At 40.7% G+C, this 19,455-nt stretch overlaps 1 protein-coding gene across 3 annotated transcripts in view; it reads right to left on the bottom strand.

The window, feature by feature from the left end:
- LOC147169149 (protein ELFN1-like) overlaps positions 1-19,455 on the bottom strand; it is a 79,907-nt gene that overhangs the window by 5,888 nt on the left and 54,564 nt on the right. For all 3 annotated transcript variants that reach the window (XM_086083312.1, XM_086083314.1, XM_086083313.1), the window contains 3 exons: positions 1,903-2,336; positions 1,688-1,841; positions 1,051-1,217 (listed from right to left, as the gene is read on the bottom strand). In XM_086083312.1, the coding sequence (XP_085939438.1) occupies positions 1,051-1,217; positions 1,688-1,841; positions 1,903-2,120 (539 nt within the window). In that variant the 5' untranslated portion in view covers positions 2,121-2,336. The remainder of the gene's footprint in view (positions 1-1,050; positions 1,218-1,687; positions 1,842-1,902; positions 2,337-19,455) is intronic.

The following is a 19,455-nucleotide window of genomic DNA, read 5'->3' as shown; positions in this document are numbered from 1 at the left end:
GTATGTCATGTGACCAGCAGGCGACCGATCACGGATAGGTCGACGTTGGCCAAACTCTCTCTATATACAGCCCATGATAACACTGCCCACTAGTGGTGCAACGGCTCATCATTGATCCGTGGTCGGTTCGGATCACGCCCGATCACGGACTGGTTGGTAGGGAAAGGGGGGGGGGGGGACGCATTCACAGTCCATTCTGACATGTGAAGGAAGCTGAAACATGCTCAACGTAACACGCTAAGCCTAACTTCAAAATAAAGTTGGCCAAATACAGCAACACATTGACGGCAAAGCAAATAGCCTTAGTAGACTTTTACTTTGAAGGTGGCCCACGTGCTGGCGCGATGGCTAGCTTGACTTCCCTTTTAGACGTTACTTTGATTGACATTGTAGATGCGAGCAACGTCAACACAACGCCATCCCGGACTCAACCGCTAATTTAGGACGCTATGAAACCGCTAATTAATTACGCTGTCATTGTATGACGTAAGTGGCTAGCGGCTAGCTGTTAGCATGACCAACGAGTTTCTGAGTAAAGAAAGTTTTACAGCTGACTTGAATTATTTTTCAATATTCTGGACCAAGGCTACTTTGTAATTCACTGTCCATGTTTAAAGGAAGTGAAGTGCTTTCAATTGTACGTTGAGGTCTTTGCATTATTAAAAAAAAAAAAAAAAAAAGATAAATAGAACTTTGTCTTCATTTATTTTATACAATTTTTTTGCTCATTAAAAAAGAAAACTATTTAACTCAAAATGTTAAATTGTGCGAGTACTGTAAGGAATGTGAAATGAGGTGTGAATGTTTGAAGTTGAAATTTGAACGGTGCAAATGGGAAGTATGACGTGGGAGAATGAAAATCACAATAACGTATGCGGGAATGTTTCAGGAAACCCTCAATAAATGAAGACAAAGTCAAATTGATCTTTTCGCTGCTGATCCGAAAAACCATCCGATCCGTGACTCAAATCCGAGATCCGAACCGTGACTTTTGTGATCGCACTGAGCCGGCCAATGGCGGGCCTCCATTTTCCTTTCTTTCAAAGTGACCTGTTCATGGATAGGTCGATGTTCTCGATGTTGGGACACTCCCAGAAGGTGTTGGGGATGACGGTTTCGATGAGGTTGGCCTGCAGGTAAAGGTACTGCAGCTTTCCCAGGCCTCGCAGCATTCCCTCCGTCAGGTTCCTCAGTTTGTTGAAGCCCATCTGGAGAACCTTGGGGGAGGTAGCCAGGATGATGCAATAGAGAGAGAGGGGGGGCGAAAAAGACAAGCGGGATTACTGGCAATCTCCGGCGAGCGACTGCCGGTCACTTTTGATGTTTTGCATGCGGATCGAAGCAGGACGACGCCTGGTGATACGCTGAATCGATTACTTTGGTCTGGAGGGCCACTTGGTATTAACAGAAGGTAAGTGACAGCGATGATCTAAAAAAATGGTCACTTATTTTGTCATTTTGACAGCGGTGGCAAATCCAGGTCCAGAAAGTGAAGAACCCTGCCCCCGTTTGGTTTTAGCTTCGGGTTCCCATTTGACCTTTTTTTGGAATTGTCATTGCTTCACTGCTCATGCGAAGGATATGCGGTTTGTGTCAAATGTGTTGGCCCTCGGTGTGTCATTGCCGTCCCTCAAATTGACCTTTGAACCAATGCGTCAAGGCCATCGTTCCACCGGCGCTGCCTCACCTGCAGGTTGAACTGGGCCGAGAAGGCGCCGTCCTCCACGTAACTGATGTCGTTCTTGGTGAGGTTCAGGTAGGTGAGGTTGCCGAAGCGGCTGAGCGACGAGTAGTGCACCGAGCGGATCTTGTTCTCGTTCAGCCTCAGATCCACGATAGTGCTGCAAAGGTCAAAAGGGTGGGTCAAAGTTCTGGTCATCGGCCCGTCGCGGCGGGCCTTACCTGTTGATGTGGGCCGGGATGGCCTCGTAGGGCGGCTGGTTCATGCTGCAGATGGCCAACCACACGAAGCCCTTCTCGCCCTCGATCAGCCAGCAGTCGGCCGTCGCCGCCGGCAACCGCGCCGCCGACAGCAGCGCCAGCCAGCCCACGAACCAGAACCCCCCGTTGGCGTTTCGCTTCGGCCGCCGGGCCCGATGAGACGTGGTCGCCGTATCCATCGGAGAAAGTCGGCCGGGAATGCGCGCACGTAGGAATCAAGTGACGGGAAAGGAACAAGAACGGAGCTTTCAACTACTTCCAGGTTGCTAATCGGAGGTGAAAATCGGTCCCGATTGGTCGGTCCTCATGTCCTTAGCGGCCGTCTGCCTCTCGGATTGGACGAGCGCCGGCTCTCGTGCTTCCTCCTCCTGCAAATGTCATCGCTGGCTGCATTCCTGGCGGCAAAAAAGAACACAAAGGTAAGAGCTTCCTAAAAGTTCTTCATCCAATATTGTCAAGACGGTCGTCATGGCAACAACATTCAACAAAGTGGCTCCCTTCAATTCGGCGCAGGAGAGGCGTGCGGAAAATGACATTAAAATAATCATCGTATTCAAATGAATTCAAGAAAAAATGCAATAACGCAAATCAATAGCCTATAAAATTATTTTGAACACATTCAAATGATGAAAATAAAATAAATAATTAGGGCTGGGTATCGATTAAAATTTCCTCAATCGATTCAATTTCGATTTTTCCCCTGATTCGATTAGACTCACTTGGTTCAATCCGATTTTAATTAATTATGGAACATCAATTCTTCTTAAATAACAAGGGCATGATCAAAAAAAAACTCCACATATATAAATTAAAAAGATTCTGAATTGCCATAAAGTGCAATAAGTCCGATTTTTCATGAATATAAGAAAATACTTTTAAATTCACGTAAACAGTAAGTGTCAAGAAAACAAAAAAATGGCCTTTAAAATTCTATTTTGTTGTCACGCTCGAAAAGGAAAATCGATTCGATATCGATTATTCGATTTTTTAAAACTCAGCCCTGACGGTAGTGTACAAAATAATGCCGCAGAAACTGCTATTATCAGAAGCGGACTCCAATGTTTGACCAGCTCTCGAAACCTCTTTGTACTATTCAAAAATATTGTATTGGTGTCAGAAGTGGGATCCTCAAATCTTGGTGTTTCTCACTCTTAATTACAGTCTATGTACTGTAGATGTTCTACGAGTCTGAATTTTTGACTCTCCTCTCGTCCTTCATTTCATCCCGTTGATTGACTTCGTTCGGGGGTTGTGGGGGGGGGGGGGGGATGTAAAAGAAAAAGCCACTTGACAGCGTCAGCAAGCGTCGCCGGCGCCTGCGGGATTAGGAAGAGGGGCGATGGAGGGGATGATGGACACTTCCAGAAGAGGCGGCGGCGTGACAGACATTTCTATTATCGAATCTTTCAAGCGGCCGCCAGACGGCAAAAAAAAAAAAAAAAAAAAACTCGGACGCAAATTGGAGAATTCCATCAACATTTGGCGAGTAATCCAGTACAAATACTTTATTACTGTACTTGAGTAGATTTTTCAGGTACCTGTACTTGAGTACTCCCAGTAGAGCAGGGGGCACCAAACTATTTTGTTGCGTACGGATTCACACGACCAGCTTTATTCTATATTACTTTTAATTATGTTAATAATCAGAATTAAAGATATGTAAAGACACAGATCATGTTCATGATTTGACAAGGTAGGAAACAGATGTGAAAATACAGCACAGTTTTGAGAACGTTCATTTCGACACGACTAGAAAATCGCAATGTCCCAATCACCTTTTCAAAAATAAAAGTAAAAAATGAGTAGGTCTGCCAGACATGGACCTTCGCCTTTCGTATCTTCATACGATGTGGTTTGGACAACTTTTTGGGGGTGTAAAATTTGGTACGTTTTTCAGCCTGCACACATCACAAGATGAAGCAGGAAAAAAAAAAACACTGATTGTGATCTTACAGAAAGAAAAACATCCATCCATCCATCTACAGTAGCAGGCTAGCTAGCTAGCGACAGTATCTATCTATCTATTAGGGGTGTGCCAAAAAATCGATTCTCATTTAGTACGATTCAAAATCGATTTTAAATGTCCCCAAATCGATTTTATTTCAATTATTTTACACTGTCTTCCCTTTGTGTGTGTATTTTTATTGGGAGCGCTGTTCATGCTGTACCCGATTTGGCCACTTAGGGGCAGCGTGGTTCCACGCGGTCTGATACACTGTTAAGTTGTAGCCACATAAGAGAGTAGAAGGAAAAAGTCACAATCAAGTTATTCCAATAAAATTTTTTGTTTTTTTGCAGCGTGGAGCCGATCTTTTGAGTGATAAAAGTGCCGTGAGTAGCGCGCTAATTAGCATTAGCGAGTCAGACTGGAGTAGATCATTATGATTCCTTGAACATCTATAAATTGAAGCAAAAATCATTGTCAATCAAATCGTTGAGAATCAAAAATCGTTCTTAATCGAAAATTCGATTCTGAATCGAATCGCACACCCAAAAAACGGAATCGAATGGTGAGACATTGAAAGATTTTCACCCCTATCCATATATCCGTCTATCCATCCGTCCGTCTATCGATGACGGTGGCAAGTATCAGCAAGAGCCTTGCAGTGGAATGAAATCCAACGCGAGAGGAATAACAACCACAAAAGCAACAAATGTGAAAATCCACTTAAGCGGTTTTGAAAAAAATAAGCATGCAAATAAGGACTTGAATTGATTTGTTGTTTCCAATAATGGACAAAAGTCTATGTTGGTTAGACAAAAAAAAAACCACATTTTGAATGATAGTTTCACTGCACGTAAACTAACGTTAGAAGCAGCGTTTCGCACTGCACTTAGTGCACTTCAAATGATGTTGCCTGGCATATTTGATAGCAACAAATACTTAGCGAACTTTTTTGCACTCAACACATACGCTGTGTATTCAATAATAAAAACTAATACTGCAACTAGAAAAACAAATACATCGAATAAAAGCACTTTTTAAAAAAAGGTTCTGAAAACTAATTGAAGCTAAGCTGAAATTGAAAAAGAAAAATCGAAATGAAATGAAAGTAACTACAATTTTAAACTAACCCTCATGGCCACAACGCATGCCCAGATTTCACACTAGGCCACGCCCCTTCAAGGCTACATTTGTTACATGTTGTGACTTGAGTACAGTAATGACACTTCATGAAACCAGTTTACATTGAATTATGTTTTGATAAGACACTTTCCATAAAACATTTTTTTTTTTGTGGTCTGAAACCGATGACGGCTTTTCATTTTACTTCAATTGTAATTGGCAGTTAAAAGAATTTTCACTTTTGTAAAAAAAAAATATATATATTCAAAGTCTGCACTGAGGTCTGCAGCCTGCAGTTCCAAAGCAAAAATAGTGAAGCAGCATTTAGCCGTTATGCTACAATTTGGCCTTTGATGAAGATTTTTTATTTTTTTTACTTCACCGTACGCTCTTTTAATGAATGTCTTTCCTTTGCATTTAAAAATGTCTACTTTACTGTACTTAAGCACAGAATGCGAGTCCTTTTTCCAAGTCTGAACGTCGCCTCCCACCATCCGTCCTTTGGTGCGAAGCGTACGTCCACCAGCCGGCACGTGGAAAAATACGCGCCGCGGGGGACGGATGATGAGCCCGGTGCTTACGTAAGGCGCTTTAGTATTCCGAGGAGAAAGGGAACAAAGCAGTGACGGACGGACGGACGGACGGACGGAGCGTGCCAAGAATGTGAATTTCAGCCCCGCCAAAAGCTCTGACATTGACGGTGAAGCGGCAGAAGAAGAGGAGGAAGACGGCGCGGAGCATCTTCCGATCATGTGACCTTGATTTGCGCATCACCAGCCAATCACACGTCTCACACCATTTATCGGGTTTCCATCCCATCGTTTTGGATTTTTGAAGCCAATTTACTGAAAATGCGCAAAAACGCTGCCCGTTTCCATCCGATCTTCTTTTGCCAATATTGAGAGGGGGACTCCGCCGCTGTAGGTGGCGCTATACACCATTAAGAGATGTGATTAGGCCTGACACCATAAGAAATTTTGCTTGCCGATAAATTGCCCCAGAAATGATTGCGGTAAACGATAATATTGCGATTCTTCATATCATTTTTCAACTAATATAATAAAAAAAGAAAAAAAGAGTGGAAATTTAAATGAACTCAAAATGTTGACACCCCTAATTTCCTTTTTAAAAGAAGCCATTTCTGTGAAACTTATGTTAAAATGTGGAATGATCAAATGTGAAACTTTTCATACTAAAATCTCAAACTTCTTAACATGCAATTATTCTCCTAAAACCTGAAAGTTATCATGTATTAAGGGAAATTTGTTATCACATTAAAAATAGCGCTGTCAAACGGTTACATTTTTGAATCCGATTAATCGCACCTTAGAATTTTGATTCATCACGATTAATCACGTAGTAAAGGATGCTTTTTAATCAACACGCTTTTCCCGCCAAATTTAACGAGTACCTGTTATGTGTTAATTCTTCCGACATTTAATGTCTTCAACATTTTATCATCCACTTCACACCTCTTTTCTATTCAATTCATTAATTAATTTCAAATGAAAAATTACCCAATAGTTGAATGCACGTGGTTATGTTTATTGCTCAAACACAACGTGTGCTACGTTTTGAACGTAGCACGCTCAAAATTAATCATCGGCGTTAACACATGAAAAATGTTATAATATTTCGTGATTAATTCATGAGTTCACGCTTGAACTTTGACAGCACTAGTTTTATTGTGAAATTGTCTCCAAAAGGCGGAATTGAAATCATGTCACATTTAGCACATTGCTAACACAAAACGTTTTATTGCGTACCTAATGTCGCCACAATGTGAAAATGATGTTCAAATGTGAATCGAATTACATCTGAACATGAAATGTTAAAAGGTGAAACATTTAACACAATAATCTATTTGAAAGTGAAACGAATCCTGCTAAAACGTTAAACTTATCACGTTTTATTGTAAATCGCAAAATTTTTAAATTGATCATGTTTTAACATGAAATTTATCTCGATAAAAGGTTAAACGTATGCAAAACTTTTTAATATCTCTTTTCCTGAGAAATTCATAAGAATTTAAAATGTTAAAGGCCTTTTTTGAATGACTGCTCACATGAATTTAAAAGATTTTGATACATTTATGAAAGTCATGACTTATTACACTTTAAGACCATTCAGAATCGTTGGAATTTAGATTTACAATTATTGAATTACAATTGTGAAAATTGTTTCAATGTTTGTGTCACATTCAAGTGATTATAACACGTGTTCCTTTCACGAATAAACAAAATCATTTGACCATTTGCTGTCTCTGCAAAATCTCATTTCAAGTTGTTTTCATGTTCTTGATATTTAATTGAGGTTCCAAAATGAATCGGATTGAATGAAGAGAAGTGAATCAGAATTATTATTATTATTTTTTATCAAATCAAACTGAAATGGAACATTTGTAAAACCAGAGCACACGTCAACGTGAAATTCATCTCGCTAAAAACATTCAAGTATTCTTGTAAAACGCTAAGTGCGTCATATTATGACGAGATATTGCATTTTTTTCTGGTGTGGCGTCCAAACGCTTACATACAAAAAAAAAATAAGAAGCCAATGAAATACTTTGAAAGCTATGAAAAGAGAATCGTCACTGCACAGGTCGACAAACACAAGCAGGTGACGTGCGCCAAAGAGGCTGTTTACAACACTTGATGGCATTTCACACTCTCAAGTACACACGTGACGCTGTTACAATGTAGCGTTCTGCACGCACGCACGCACGCACGCACGCACGCACGCTAAAGTCGCAGATAAAGCGAGTGTAAGCGATGCGGCAACAAACAAACGTGCGTGTGGCCTCGCCGGCGCTGACATGAAACCATTTGGCAGCCTCTTATTTTGTACACATGCAACGCTAATGAACCCCGGCGTCCGCACGCACGCACGCACGCACGCACGCACGCACGCACGCACGCTAACACGACACGGCTATAAGGTCGCTTGGAGCTCTTCGGATTACCCACGATGCACTGCCAGCGGCCGTATTGGCAGTCAACCTCCGTTAAAGTGTCATTTGTCATCGGTGTTGCTTTGCACGTGTCGCACCGGCTGCCATCTTTTCTCTCGTCTGTCTCGTTGGTGTAAGCGAAGTACGCGATGCAATCAGGGTTTAATTGTGGGTGATGCGTTCGACCCAACTTTTTGAGTTAAAAGACAACTTTTGAGGGTTCTTCGTTTAACCCAATTCCATGGGTTAAATGAAAAAAATTGACCCATCTTTTTGGGTTAAAAAAACATTTTCTGTGGGTTCTGGGTTTGACCCAACTCCAGGGGTTGAATAGAAATTGTGTGGGTTAATTTTTCCCCAACTTTGGCGTTAAATAAAAACCTTTATTTAAAAAAAAAAAAAAAGGAGCAATGATGATGACATTTCCGAATGAACAATACTGAGCTCTTAAAAAAAAAAAATAATAATAAAAATAAATAAATAAATAAATAAAAACCTTTATGAGTTTTTCATTTGACACAGCTTTTTGGTCAAAACAGTAATTTTGTGTGTTAATCCCCCCCCCCCCCCCCCCAACCTTTTGAGTTAAATGAAAAACTTTTGGGGGTTTTCATTTGACCCAACATTTTGGGTTAAAAGAAAAAAATGTGGGTTATTCATTTGACCCAACTCCATGGGTTAAATGGAAATTTTGTGGGTTAATTTTTCCCCAACTTTTGAGTTAAATGAAAACCTTTGTGAGTTTTTCATTTGACCCATCTTTTTGAGTAAAGGGGAAAAAATTGTGGGTTCTTCGTTTGACCCAACTCCACGAGTTAAATGGACATTTTGTGGGTTATCCCCCCCCCCCAACTTTTTGAGTCAAATGAAAAATGTTGTGGGTTAACCCAACATTTTGGGTTCAAATGAATGAATAAAATGATACACAAAACAAGCAACGATGAGCGCGGCAGGCGACCAATCGCTGAAGATGCAGCCGCGTCGGCCATCTTGTGTCAAGCGTGGTGGCGAGCAAACTCGACTTCATGAACAACTTGATGGAAACGCATTGATTTCCAACAGATCCTTCAAACCCGCACAAGCCAAAAGGTAAAGTGTGTGCGTGTGTGTTTCAGTAAATGTGTAATTGTGCGTGTGGATCGCGCACTGAGACGTCCTGATGGATGGAAAGGTTCATCATTCCTGACAGATGCTACGCGCTACGCCAAATCACCACTCAAGTGTGTGCGTGCGTGCGTGCGTGCGTGCGTGCGTGCGATGAGAGATGAGCGCGCATCTGCCAATTGATTTGCCCGTTACGAGGAGACGAAGGGAGTCGTCAAGCGTCATGGGAACGAGGAGTCTTGTTAACGCTGTCAACGTGACCAGACAGTGTGCGCGCGTGTGCGTGTGTTTGTGCGCGTCAATCATTCAAGCAGCAACAACACAATTGTAGTCATTTATGTCTTTTTGACTGCGGGAAATGAGACTCGGTGTTAATTCGAGTGCAAATAGTGGTTCGAGTTGAAAAGAAAACAAATGGTGAGCCCGCCTTCAGCGCTGCAGTCGAGCTTTGGCCCGCTTGCAAGTGTCCAAAACACGTGTTGTCCATTTCAAACTCATCAATTCCTATTGGCTGCTTTCCTTCGTTGCCAGTCTGTCAAGAAGTTAATTCTGTCAATGAATTATTGTGGATGCTCGGTCAGGCATTCAGTCATTTGATTGTCCAGTTTGGATTTATTTAGTAAATTGGTCTGCTCAGTTGATTCGTTCAATTAGTTGGTCATTGTTAATTCAGTCTGTTAGTTGCTTGGTTAGTTATTTAGTTGGGCACTTACATAGTTAGCTGCTGTCGTAGTGGTTAGTTAGTCACTTAGTCCATCTGAGTTTGGGTTAGTTAGTCAGTCAGTCAATCTATTTCAATGATTAGGCAGTTAGTTAACTTTCAATTGTTAAGTTAGTCTGATAGGTTGGCAATGGTTGGTTAGTTGGTTGGGTGGTAAGGCAAATGGTTGGTTTGTTAGTTGGTCAGTCTGTTAGTCGGTCAATCAGTCAGACAGTTAGTAGGTTGGTCAGTTGGTTCACCAGCAAGTTGTTCGTCAGTCGTTTATTACGTCTTAAATTATTTAGTCAGTAATTTGATTGGTTAACTTATCAGTCAGCTAGTCAGTCTATGATCCTGTTATTTTGATGATTAGGCAGTTGGTCCGTCAGTTAGTTAACTTTCAATTGCTAAGTTAGTCTGATAGATTGGTAATGGTTTGTTAGTTGGTTGGATGGTCAGGCAAATGGTTGGTTTGTTAGTTGGTCAGTCTGTTAGTCGGTCAGTCAGTCAGTCAGTCAGTTAGTAGGTTGGTCAGTTGGTTAACCAGCAAGTTGCTTGTCAGTCACTTAGTTTATCTTTAGTTATTTAGTCAGTAATTATTTTGGTCAACTTATCAATCAGCTAGTTAGTTGGTCAGTCAGTTAGTTAATCAGTCATTCAATCAGCAGATTCGTCAGCTAGTCAGTAAGCCATTTAGTTCGCCCGTTCAGCTCATTTAGTCATTTCGTTGGTTGGTTGAGCAGTCAGTCAACTAGCTGATAAGCCATAGTTGGCCAGTCAGTCAATAAGTTAGTTGGTCAGTCATTTAGTCACTTTGTAAGTTGGTTGCTCGATCAGTCAATTAGTTGGTCATGTTGTTAGGTTGGTAGTTACTAAACATCAAACTTGTGTTATTTTCATGGTATGAAAAGCGCACGTACGACAACAGATACTGTCCGGGATGGCCAATCAAACGCACCCGCTGCTATCACTGCACGGTTTGATGCCTCAGCTTCAACTCATGGCGAGCTTCTTTTTCCTCTTGATTCCCGACACGAGTCAGTTTCAACAGGATTTAGTCTGTTACTCATGAGTCGAGTCGCCACTCATGCACCAGGGGAGATCAAACATGATTTTAAGTGCACAATATCACACAGATTTACACCACACGCTTGCGCTCTTTAGCATAATCCCCAGACGCATCTGTCTAGTGTGTGTGTGTGTGTGTGTGTGTGTGTGTGTGTGTGTGTGTGTGTGTGTGTGTGTGTGTGTGTGTGTGTGTGTGTGTGCGTGAGAAATCGTCTTGCATACTTTTACGTGTCAACGTGGATGCTTCCCGACAACAACACATTAGCACATGATGCTAATTTTTGAGTGCTAATCTGCTTGGGGGAGGCTAATCTCTGCTGCCCAGAACCATCGGTCCACTTAAAAGCCTAAACTAAACCATTAGTGTGTGTTTGTTTGCTGTATTTTCCTCCTGTTGTTTGAAGGAAGCGCAGTGCAAACGCACGCACGCACGCACGCACGCACACGCACGCACACACTGGCAACGAGCTCCATCTGTTGAGCCGGGTGTGTCTGGTTTCTGGCAGTTACGCCGCAGATGAAACTTTGTGATTCATTTTGTTTGTCCTCTACGAGATTTATTTTTGTGTGTGTGTGTAACCTCTTCCAACGGCAAGCTGGTCGGTTTGTTTCGTCCGCCAAGCACAAATTGCGGCAAGTTTAGGATTTCATGTACTTTTTTGGGGGGGTTGTTTGATTGGTTGGGTGGTTGGTCAGTCAGTAGCCTGAAGTTGTGCGGTCTGTTGGTTAGTCAGTCAGATGGCCGGCTTGTCAGATGAATACATTGAGTTGATCTCTCGGTCAGTTAGTTGCTTAATTGTTCAATTAGTCACTTAGTTTGCTTGTCAGTTTGTTGATTTGTTGGTTGATCGGTCAGTCATTCAGTTTGTCGGTTAGTTAATTGCTTATTCAGTCAGGTCGACCGTAATTTGGTTGTTGGTCTGGTCAGTTAAGTTTGCTATTCAACTGGCTAGTTGGTCAGTTAGTCGGTTATGCAGTTGGTCTGTCAGTTAGTTACTTTGTCAGCCAGTTAGTTAGTCAACCTTCCAGTTAAGCCAGTTGATTATCGGTCAGTTAGCCAGTTACTTAAGTCAGACCATCAGTTAGTCTGTCAGCTCGTCGGTGTGTCGGTTGGTCAGGCGATTACGCAGTTGCTCAGTCAGTCATTTATTGATTTGGTTCGTTAGTTAGTCGGGTCAGTCACGCATTGATTTATTTTGAAGAGGTTCAGAAAAATGGATGGATGGATTTATTTAGTTAACGAGTGGGTTAGAAGCAGTTTGGCCTTTCGTTCTATCAGTTCATCCTTGAGTTAGTTAGTTAGTTAGTAAATGTGTAAATAAATAATTGTTATACACACAACTGTTGGGTTTGAACTGTAATGACCTATTATTGATGGTGGTCACGTGATACAAGCAGACACACACGCTTGTCAAAAAAGCCTCAAAATCTCTCAGCATCTCCGAGTGTCGTCTCAAGGGTGAGAATCCTCCCGTAGAAACACACACAGACACACACAGAGTGCCCCACTATCAGCCCTTTCCATCTCGACATACAAATTGAATCAGTGGTCCTGACAGGACGAGAGGACGAATAAAAATCACCTCATTATTCACACCTGCAGACGAACGCACACGCACACACACGCACACGGGACAACGGAAGAGTCATTGGCTGCTTAAATGCTCGCAGGTGTGGTCAGGAGGCCGCACAATTGGTGATGATGATGATGATGATGGTGATGAAGAGCAAACTAAGAGCAAGGAATGCCAACGTGACAAAAGGGCACGAGAGTGATCGTCGATGGCTGCCACGTTATCTAATCTTCCCTTTTTGAACTTGAATGCAACACAAGCGGCGGTTTGCGATGAATTAAAACGTAACATTTAGTGGAACACATTTATGAAGGCTGTCGTTTCCGCAAAGGTCATTTGATAGATGAATACATTTAAAAAGTCATTAAAATAATGGGGAAAACAACTAAGTCAAATGAAAAAGGAATTATTGAAAAAATGAGTAATAAATGTTAGAACGCAAACCTAAATGTTTTTTTTTTTATTAAAAGAGAAAACGTGAAAAATTATGTCAAAAGAAAAAACGCAATATATTAATAAAATAAATTAAAATAACAGATGAATATATATTAGTAAAATATATTCATTTATACAAATGACTAAAACAAAAGCTAAACAAATTCAGTAATTGTAATAAACCTCAATGGATGAAAACTAATGCTCTTAAATAAAAAAAAACATTGAAAATGACACATAAAAATATAACTAAATGAAGTACATGGCGATGTGTGGGTGGGGTTGAGAAGGCTCGTTGGGGGGGTTTGGGTCGGATGAGGGACCGCCGCCCAAACGGAGGGAGTATGCGCTCCGGGCGAGAGTGCAGCGAGCCGGTCGTGGCGGCCTGACTGAATGTCAGTTAGGTAACACTCACTGTGCGTGGGTGCGTGCGTGCGTGCGTGCGTCAGCGGTCACAACATGGCAGGCAACGGTGTAATAACGTAGCAAAAGGTCAACGACTATATGTCGGTGGTGTGAAGACGCAGCACAGACCTCGATGACGCAGCAAAGTCAAGCGAAAACGCCATCGACTCGGACCGTTCGATTGACCGCTACCCGTGAGCCCGCTCGCGCTCATTAATTGGACTCAGCGGACGCAATACAGCGAGATCAGGTGAGTTAGTTTGAATCGTGTGACTGGCTCCGGCTTGCCCACCCACCAGACATAGTGTGAACTCAAATCGGTTTGGTTTTAATCGGACGACTTAAACGAGTTAGCAGACTGACAGTTCAGGCGGTTCGGTTCTTCCGCTCGGGCGAGTGGACTCATTAAGAAAGACGCAGACTCGCCTTGAATCGATTGAGTCCGTGAATTCGCTGGAAACACAGACGGTTCAGTTGATTTGTTTCACTGAAGCACAACAGACTGAGATGATTCCCGTTTAATCGCGACTCATCGGAAATACCTCAGGCCATGTATACAAGTAGCCGGGGTTTTTTTTTTTTTTGCAAACTGGAGATATTTTTCTGCGGCTCTACCTGTCGTCCACACGTCCGCGGGGATTTTTTTTCTTTACAAACGAAGGTTTCCAAAAACTCCAGCCAAAGTGAAGATTTGCGTATTTCTCCGGCACCGCGGTCGGGTGCGTCCGTCAGTACACGGAGTTTTACATCGTCTTTTACACACGTCACTCAATCACATACCTCAAGTTGTTAAAAAAGAAGAGGGAAAAAAAGGCGGCGTGGATTTGCTTTCCTGCCGAGGAGACCATGTTTGTATGTGTGTGTGGTGAGTGAGTGGGGGGGGGGGGGGGGGGGGGGGGGTTGTTAAAAAAAAAGACAAGTGAAGCTTTTTAAGATTTTGTATTTATCCTCTTTGATTTCCTCTACGCTCTGTTTATGATGTACTCATTGACTGTATTAATTTTTTTATGAATAAAAAAAAGTGGTGTGCGCTGACAGCACCGATACCGCGTATTTGGCTAACGACTGGCATGCATCTCATTGTCGGCCCAATTTGTGGAAGTGGCGTCGCCAGACGGAGGCGTACTCTGATTGGATAGGATTTGGGAAACTGCTGCCACCTTAAGGCCTGGAATTGTTATGAACGTACTTAGAAACGCATTCATGGATGTTTTCTTTTCTACAAACGTGGTGGTGTTGACACTATTTTTTTTCTACACCCAGAGGAGAGAAATATCCATTTTTAAAAAAAAATACCCTGCTACGTGTGTACATGGCCTCAGTCAGATTCAGAAGATTAACTTCGTTGACAGGAGTTAGCAGACACACTGACTGAATGGACTCAATGGAAACACAGCGTATTCAGCTGACTGAGTTGAATCTGATGCCAATTAGCAGACCATCAGAAACATGGCAGACTCAGATCATCTGGTTGGCTAACACGAGTCAGAATCGGCTACTCACAAGAGTTAGCGGACTCAGCAGAAACACTGCGGACCGAGATGAGTTATTTGACTTAAATCAGTAAGTTGACTGGAGACGCGACGGATTCAGGAGATCGGATTCACCGACTCAAGTCAGGCGACTCGACAGAAACAACGCGGAGTCAGATCATTCCGACGAATCGGGTGTTTGACTGAAGGTAGCAGAATCACCAGAAACACGACAGACTCAAATGATTGGGTCAACTGAATCATGTTCGTGGATTCAAGCAAGCGCTGTGGATTTTGATGATTTGGTTCTCTGACTGAAACACGGCAGACTCAAATGATTCCGTTCAATCAAGTGACCGACCCGAGGTCGCTAACTCACCAGAATTACCGCAGTCGGCAGATTCAGTTCATTGACAGGAGTTAGCAGGAGTTAGTGGACTCGTTGGAAACACGGCAGACTAAGGTGAGTGAGTCAAATCAGAGGACTGAGTCGAGTTAGCTGACCGTCAGAAACATTGCAGACTCAAATAATTAACAGTCCTCGAGCCTGGACGTTGATGAGATGTTTTTCCGACTCGAGTCAACGGACTCATCGGAAACAACACCGAATCAAATGATTTTGTTGAATCGGATCACTGACTCAAAGCTAGCTACCTCAATGGAGATTCACGGAAAACATTGGATACTGACGTGAATTGGTCCACTGACCCGAGTCAGCAAAGTCAATGGAAACACTCCAGACTCAGACGATTCCTTTGAAAAAAGCAGATTTGGTTGACTGGCAAGAGTCGCTTTAATTGGACGGATTCGCCAAAGAGTTCAACTTTTGGTGATGAGTTCCCACGCACGCACTCCTTCCGGGCCACTTTCAGGTGTCCAAGCAAAGTATTTTTAGCATTTCGTTACAGGCGCTTTGAGCACTTCCTTCATTTCTTATTTACGAGTCGGAAAAGGTACAAGACAAACTCAAATCAAGATGTAGACCGTCTCAAAATGGAGCTGAGAGCAACACTGAAGTCACTTTGGTGTTCAAATGAGCTGACGCACCCGCCATGGCGCCACGCACCCCCTCAAATGATCACATGTGAGGATTTGTGTGTTGTTGTTTTTTTATATTTAAAAAAAAAAAAAAAGTCAATCTTACAAGAACTAAGTCTGAATATTACAAAAATAAGTTGCATTTTTTTGTCTGAGTCTTTTTTGGGGGATAAAATATGTAATCTTGTGAAAAAAAATGGAAACATGTTCAGAGAATAAAGTTGCAGGTTTTGTTGAGATAGGAGTTAGAATCTTAAAATATTGTTTTTTTTAATAAAATGTAATCTTCCTTTTCTTTTTAATACAAAGTAATAATCTTACGAGAGTAACGTTTTAAACAAAGTCACAATGTTATACAGGAGCCTTCATTTTTCGCCATAAAACGTCAAGAGCATGCAGAAATTCATTTGTATTTTTCAGAGAAAAAAGTGAGAATGAAGCGAGTTGTTCCAAGAAATTATGTAAATTATAAGATCTTATTAAAAGAAAGTCGGAACATTTTATGGATGAAAAGTCTTACAAAAAGCGCTCAGTATCATTACAGTAATCAACATTCTTTGTAAGGTACTATTATCATGATTATATTATTTAGCAACAAACGATAGAATATTTGGTACATTAGTAAATGTGTAGGATGTTAAAGTTAAATCAATAAAAAAGAAAAAAAAAATCAATAAATGATAACCTTCTTCAGTTTGAATTCTTTGTAAATCAGAGTCCCAACACGGGCATGATATTTTCAGAACACACCCATGGGCAATTCATGACGTCCTTGGGGCTAATTAGGACCCACTGGAACCATTTACTATGATTATTCGTTTGTTTATTTATTTATTTATTTTTGTATTCATATTTCGGACAAGTAAATAGGCATTGAGTAAGTACACGTCTCTTTTGTCTAACCTTCCTCCCTTCACCCTCCTCCTCCTCCTCCGTGCGTAACCGCTCGTGCCTCCCCTCTCCTCTCTGCTTGCCGACAAGTTTAAAAAATAAAAATGTAAAAAAAAGGCGACTCGCCCCCACTTAAAAGAGGCGTCTCATTCACTCAGCTCTGCAAGCAGCCAATCATATTGTGGCCTGCTTAGACACCGGAACGCCTCTCGTGTTTTTTCGCACTGGCTTGTTAATGTGATCACACAACGTTTCATTCAACAAGAGAAAGGAAAAAAAAAAAAAAGTCCATCACAGCTATACAGCAATTTTGTCATTTGGACTCATGCTGAACTTCCACAAAACCAAAAACAATGCTGATGTCATCATTTCTATGGCGTTGTGTGTAGAGTGTGGACAGCCAAAGAGGTACGAGCGTGAATCAGTGACCTTCGCACTCTTCTTTTCTTTTCTTTTTCTTTTTTTTTTAAACAGAACCATGAATAATAGATCAGGTTGGAATAGAGCAGCCGAGGATGAAATATGAATTAAAATAATGTCCAATAAAACAGGTTCAAGGGAGTGTGTGCGTGCGAGTGAATTGAATTATAGTGCAATATCGCGTTGCCGATGGTGTGATGCAGTTTTTTCCGGCATCCGCGGCTGGCACAAAATGACGTGTGAGGGAAAAAAACTAAACAAAATCCATCCACCCATCCATTTTATGAAAAAATACTGAAGGGAAAAAAAATCACCGAACTCCAAATATGCTTTGGCTGTGTTTTAAGTTGTAATGTCATCATTCATCACTAGATGGCAGGCATGGCTAAATTGCATTTACAGCACTTGCACTCTTAAAACTGATGGGTCAAAAAAAGACCAGTTTGGGTCAAAAATTGGACCGACCCACTAAACTGGGTCAATTTGACACAACCTTTAACCCAACCCTTTTTTTTCCAAACAATCCAAAAAATGTGTTTTGTTTTGCACAAAACAACCCTTCTTATACTTTCCCTATTCCACACCAACCAGAAGGACTAATATTTTTTTTGCAGATTTGACATTTGTCTATGCAGGACAGACGTAGCACCTCAATTTTTGAGTGAGTTGATTTTTATCAAAAAAAATACATAAATAAATAAAATTTCTTCCACAATTTTAAAGTGAGTGGGGTTTTTTTTCAATGTTTGGGGTTCGACCCCTCCTCCCCGTCAATTTATACGCAGAGCATTTTGATTTGAGGAAATGTTCACATTAAGGTTGGAGAGAACACATGTCACGTTGGGAGTAACTAGAATGCATCATATCGTCGGCAATGTATGGAATTCCGCGTCACTTCACTCTTGCATACATGGCTGGTGGTTTTCAAAACAAATCTAATGGAAGGCCAGGCCAGCGTCGCGTCCTTGGCAGAGGTAACAAAGCAATGAAAGCATGTCTGTTCTCTCCGCAGTTCAAATAAATTCCACACTTTTTGTGTACGGCGGTGAAGTGAGATGTTTAATTTGGAAAGAGAGCACACAGATGGCTCGTTGAAAACCAATTTCACCGCCGCCAAATGCCACCAGATGCTTTGGCATCACACAAACGCCTCAAGCACAAGTTTGGCTCAAAAGTTAGTCAAGTTATTTTACCAACAGACCATACTGACGGGGATTACAAGTAGAGGGCGTGCTTCTCAAACTGTCATGTCGCGCGTCATGGCACTTTTTTTTTTTACCCCCAACCACATGTTTATTAACGAGCGTACCCTCAACATTTTGTAACTAACACATTTACAATGAAGAATCTCATTATTTTCCCGCAAAATGATCATGGTAACTTGTAGCAATTATAATATTAACATCTTTATTATTAATATTAATATTATCATTATTATTTTCACAAATGTTCAAAATTGGGTGCATTTTTAAAACGTTCAATTTGGGCGTTATTTTTTTTTACAAAAAAGAAAAATGTAACAATCTGAAAAAAGGACTAAAAAGAATAAATGTTTCCCCTATAAAATTTTCATTTTCTCAGTACAAGTGCATTTTTTCCACAATTTTTTTTTTGAATTCTTTATTTTTTTTATGAAACATTTTCACAAAGTTTAAATGTTTAAATTTTGATTTAAAAAAATTATTAAATTACATTTAAAAAAATCGAAAAATATAACTTTTCCCCCTTTTAACATTTTCTGTATGAAATTTTGTTTTAACAAAAAGAAAAAAATGTACCAATGATTGAAGAAAAAATAATAATTCCACCACAAAAATATGACATTACATTTCCATGATACATTTTTTTAAACAAATACTGGTACCAATTTTTTCTTTTTAATCACATTAAAATGTTACATGTTACACTTTTAAGCCCCAAAAATGTAATTTAAATAATGCTATTTGTCCCCTAATTTGGATTTTTTTAAATTAAATTTAAAAAATTACATTTGTATATTGGATTATATACTGATTGATTGATTGGTTTGTATCAGGGACAGTACATATTAATAAGCATTACAGTAAATATGCCAGGATTAGCCAAAAGGCTATTTTTCATCTGCAGTCCCGAGACTGATCATAAATGTCACCCTAGTAAAATAAAATAATAAAATACAACAATAACAATACATTCACGAAAATATTATTAAAATTTTAAAATCACACTTTCATAACAAAAGCAATACATTTACTAAAATGTACATTAAAATTGGAAATTAATTCTGGAGTACACAGTTTATTTCATTTTATTTCATTTTAAAAGTAAAAGTAACTATTTTTCAAAAGTGGCAGTAATTATGTATTTTTTTTCTATACAAAAAAGATGTTGGTTGGTGCGGAATGAGATGT

The sequence above is a fragment of the Leptonotus elevatus genome, chromosome 8 (assembly GCF_054856555.1).
Source record: "Leptonotus elevatus isolate MCC_2025b chromosome 8, RoL_Lele_1.0, whole genome shotgun sequence".
Taxonomy (NCBI): Eukaryota; Metazoa; Chordata; class Actinopteri; order Syngnathiformes; family Syngnathidae; genus Leptonotus; species Leptonotus elevatus.
Note: the sequence above shows the minus strand (reverse complement) of the source record. Positions and strands in the feature narration are given on the sequence as shown.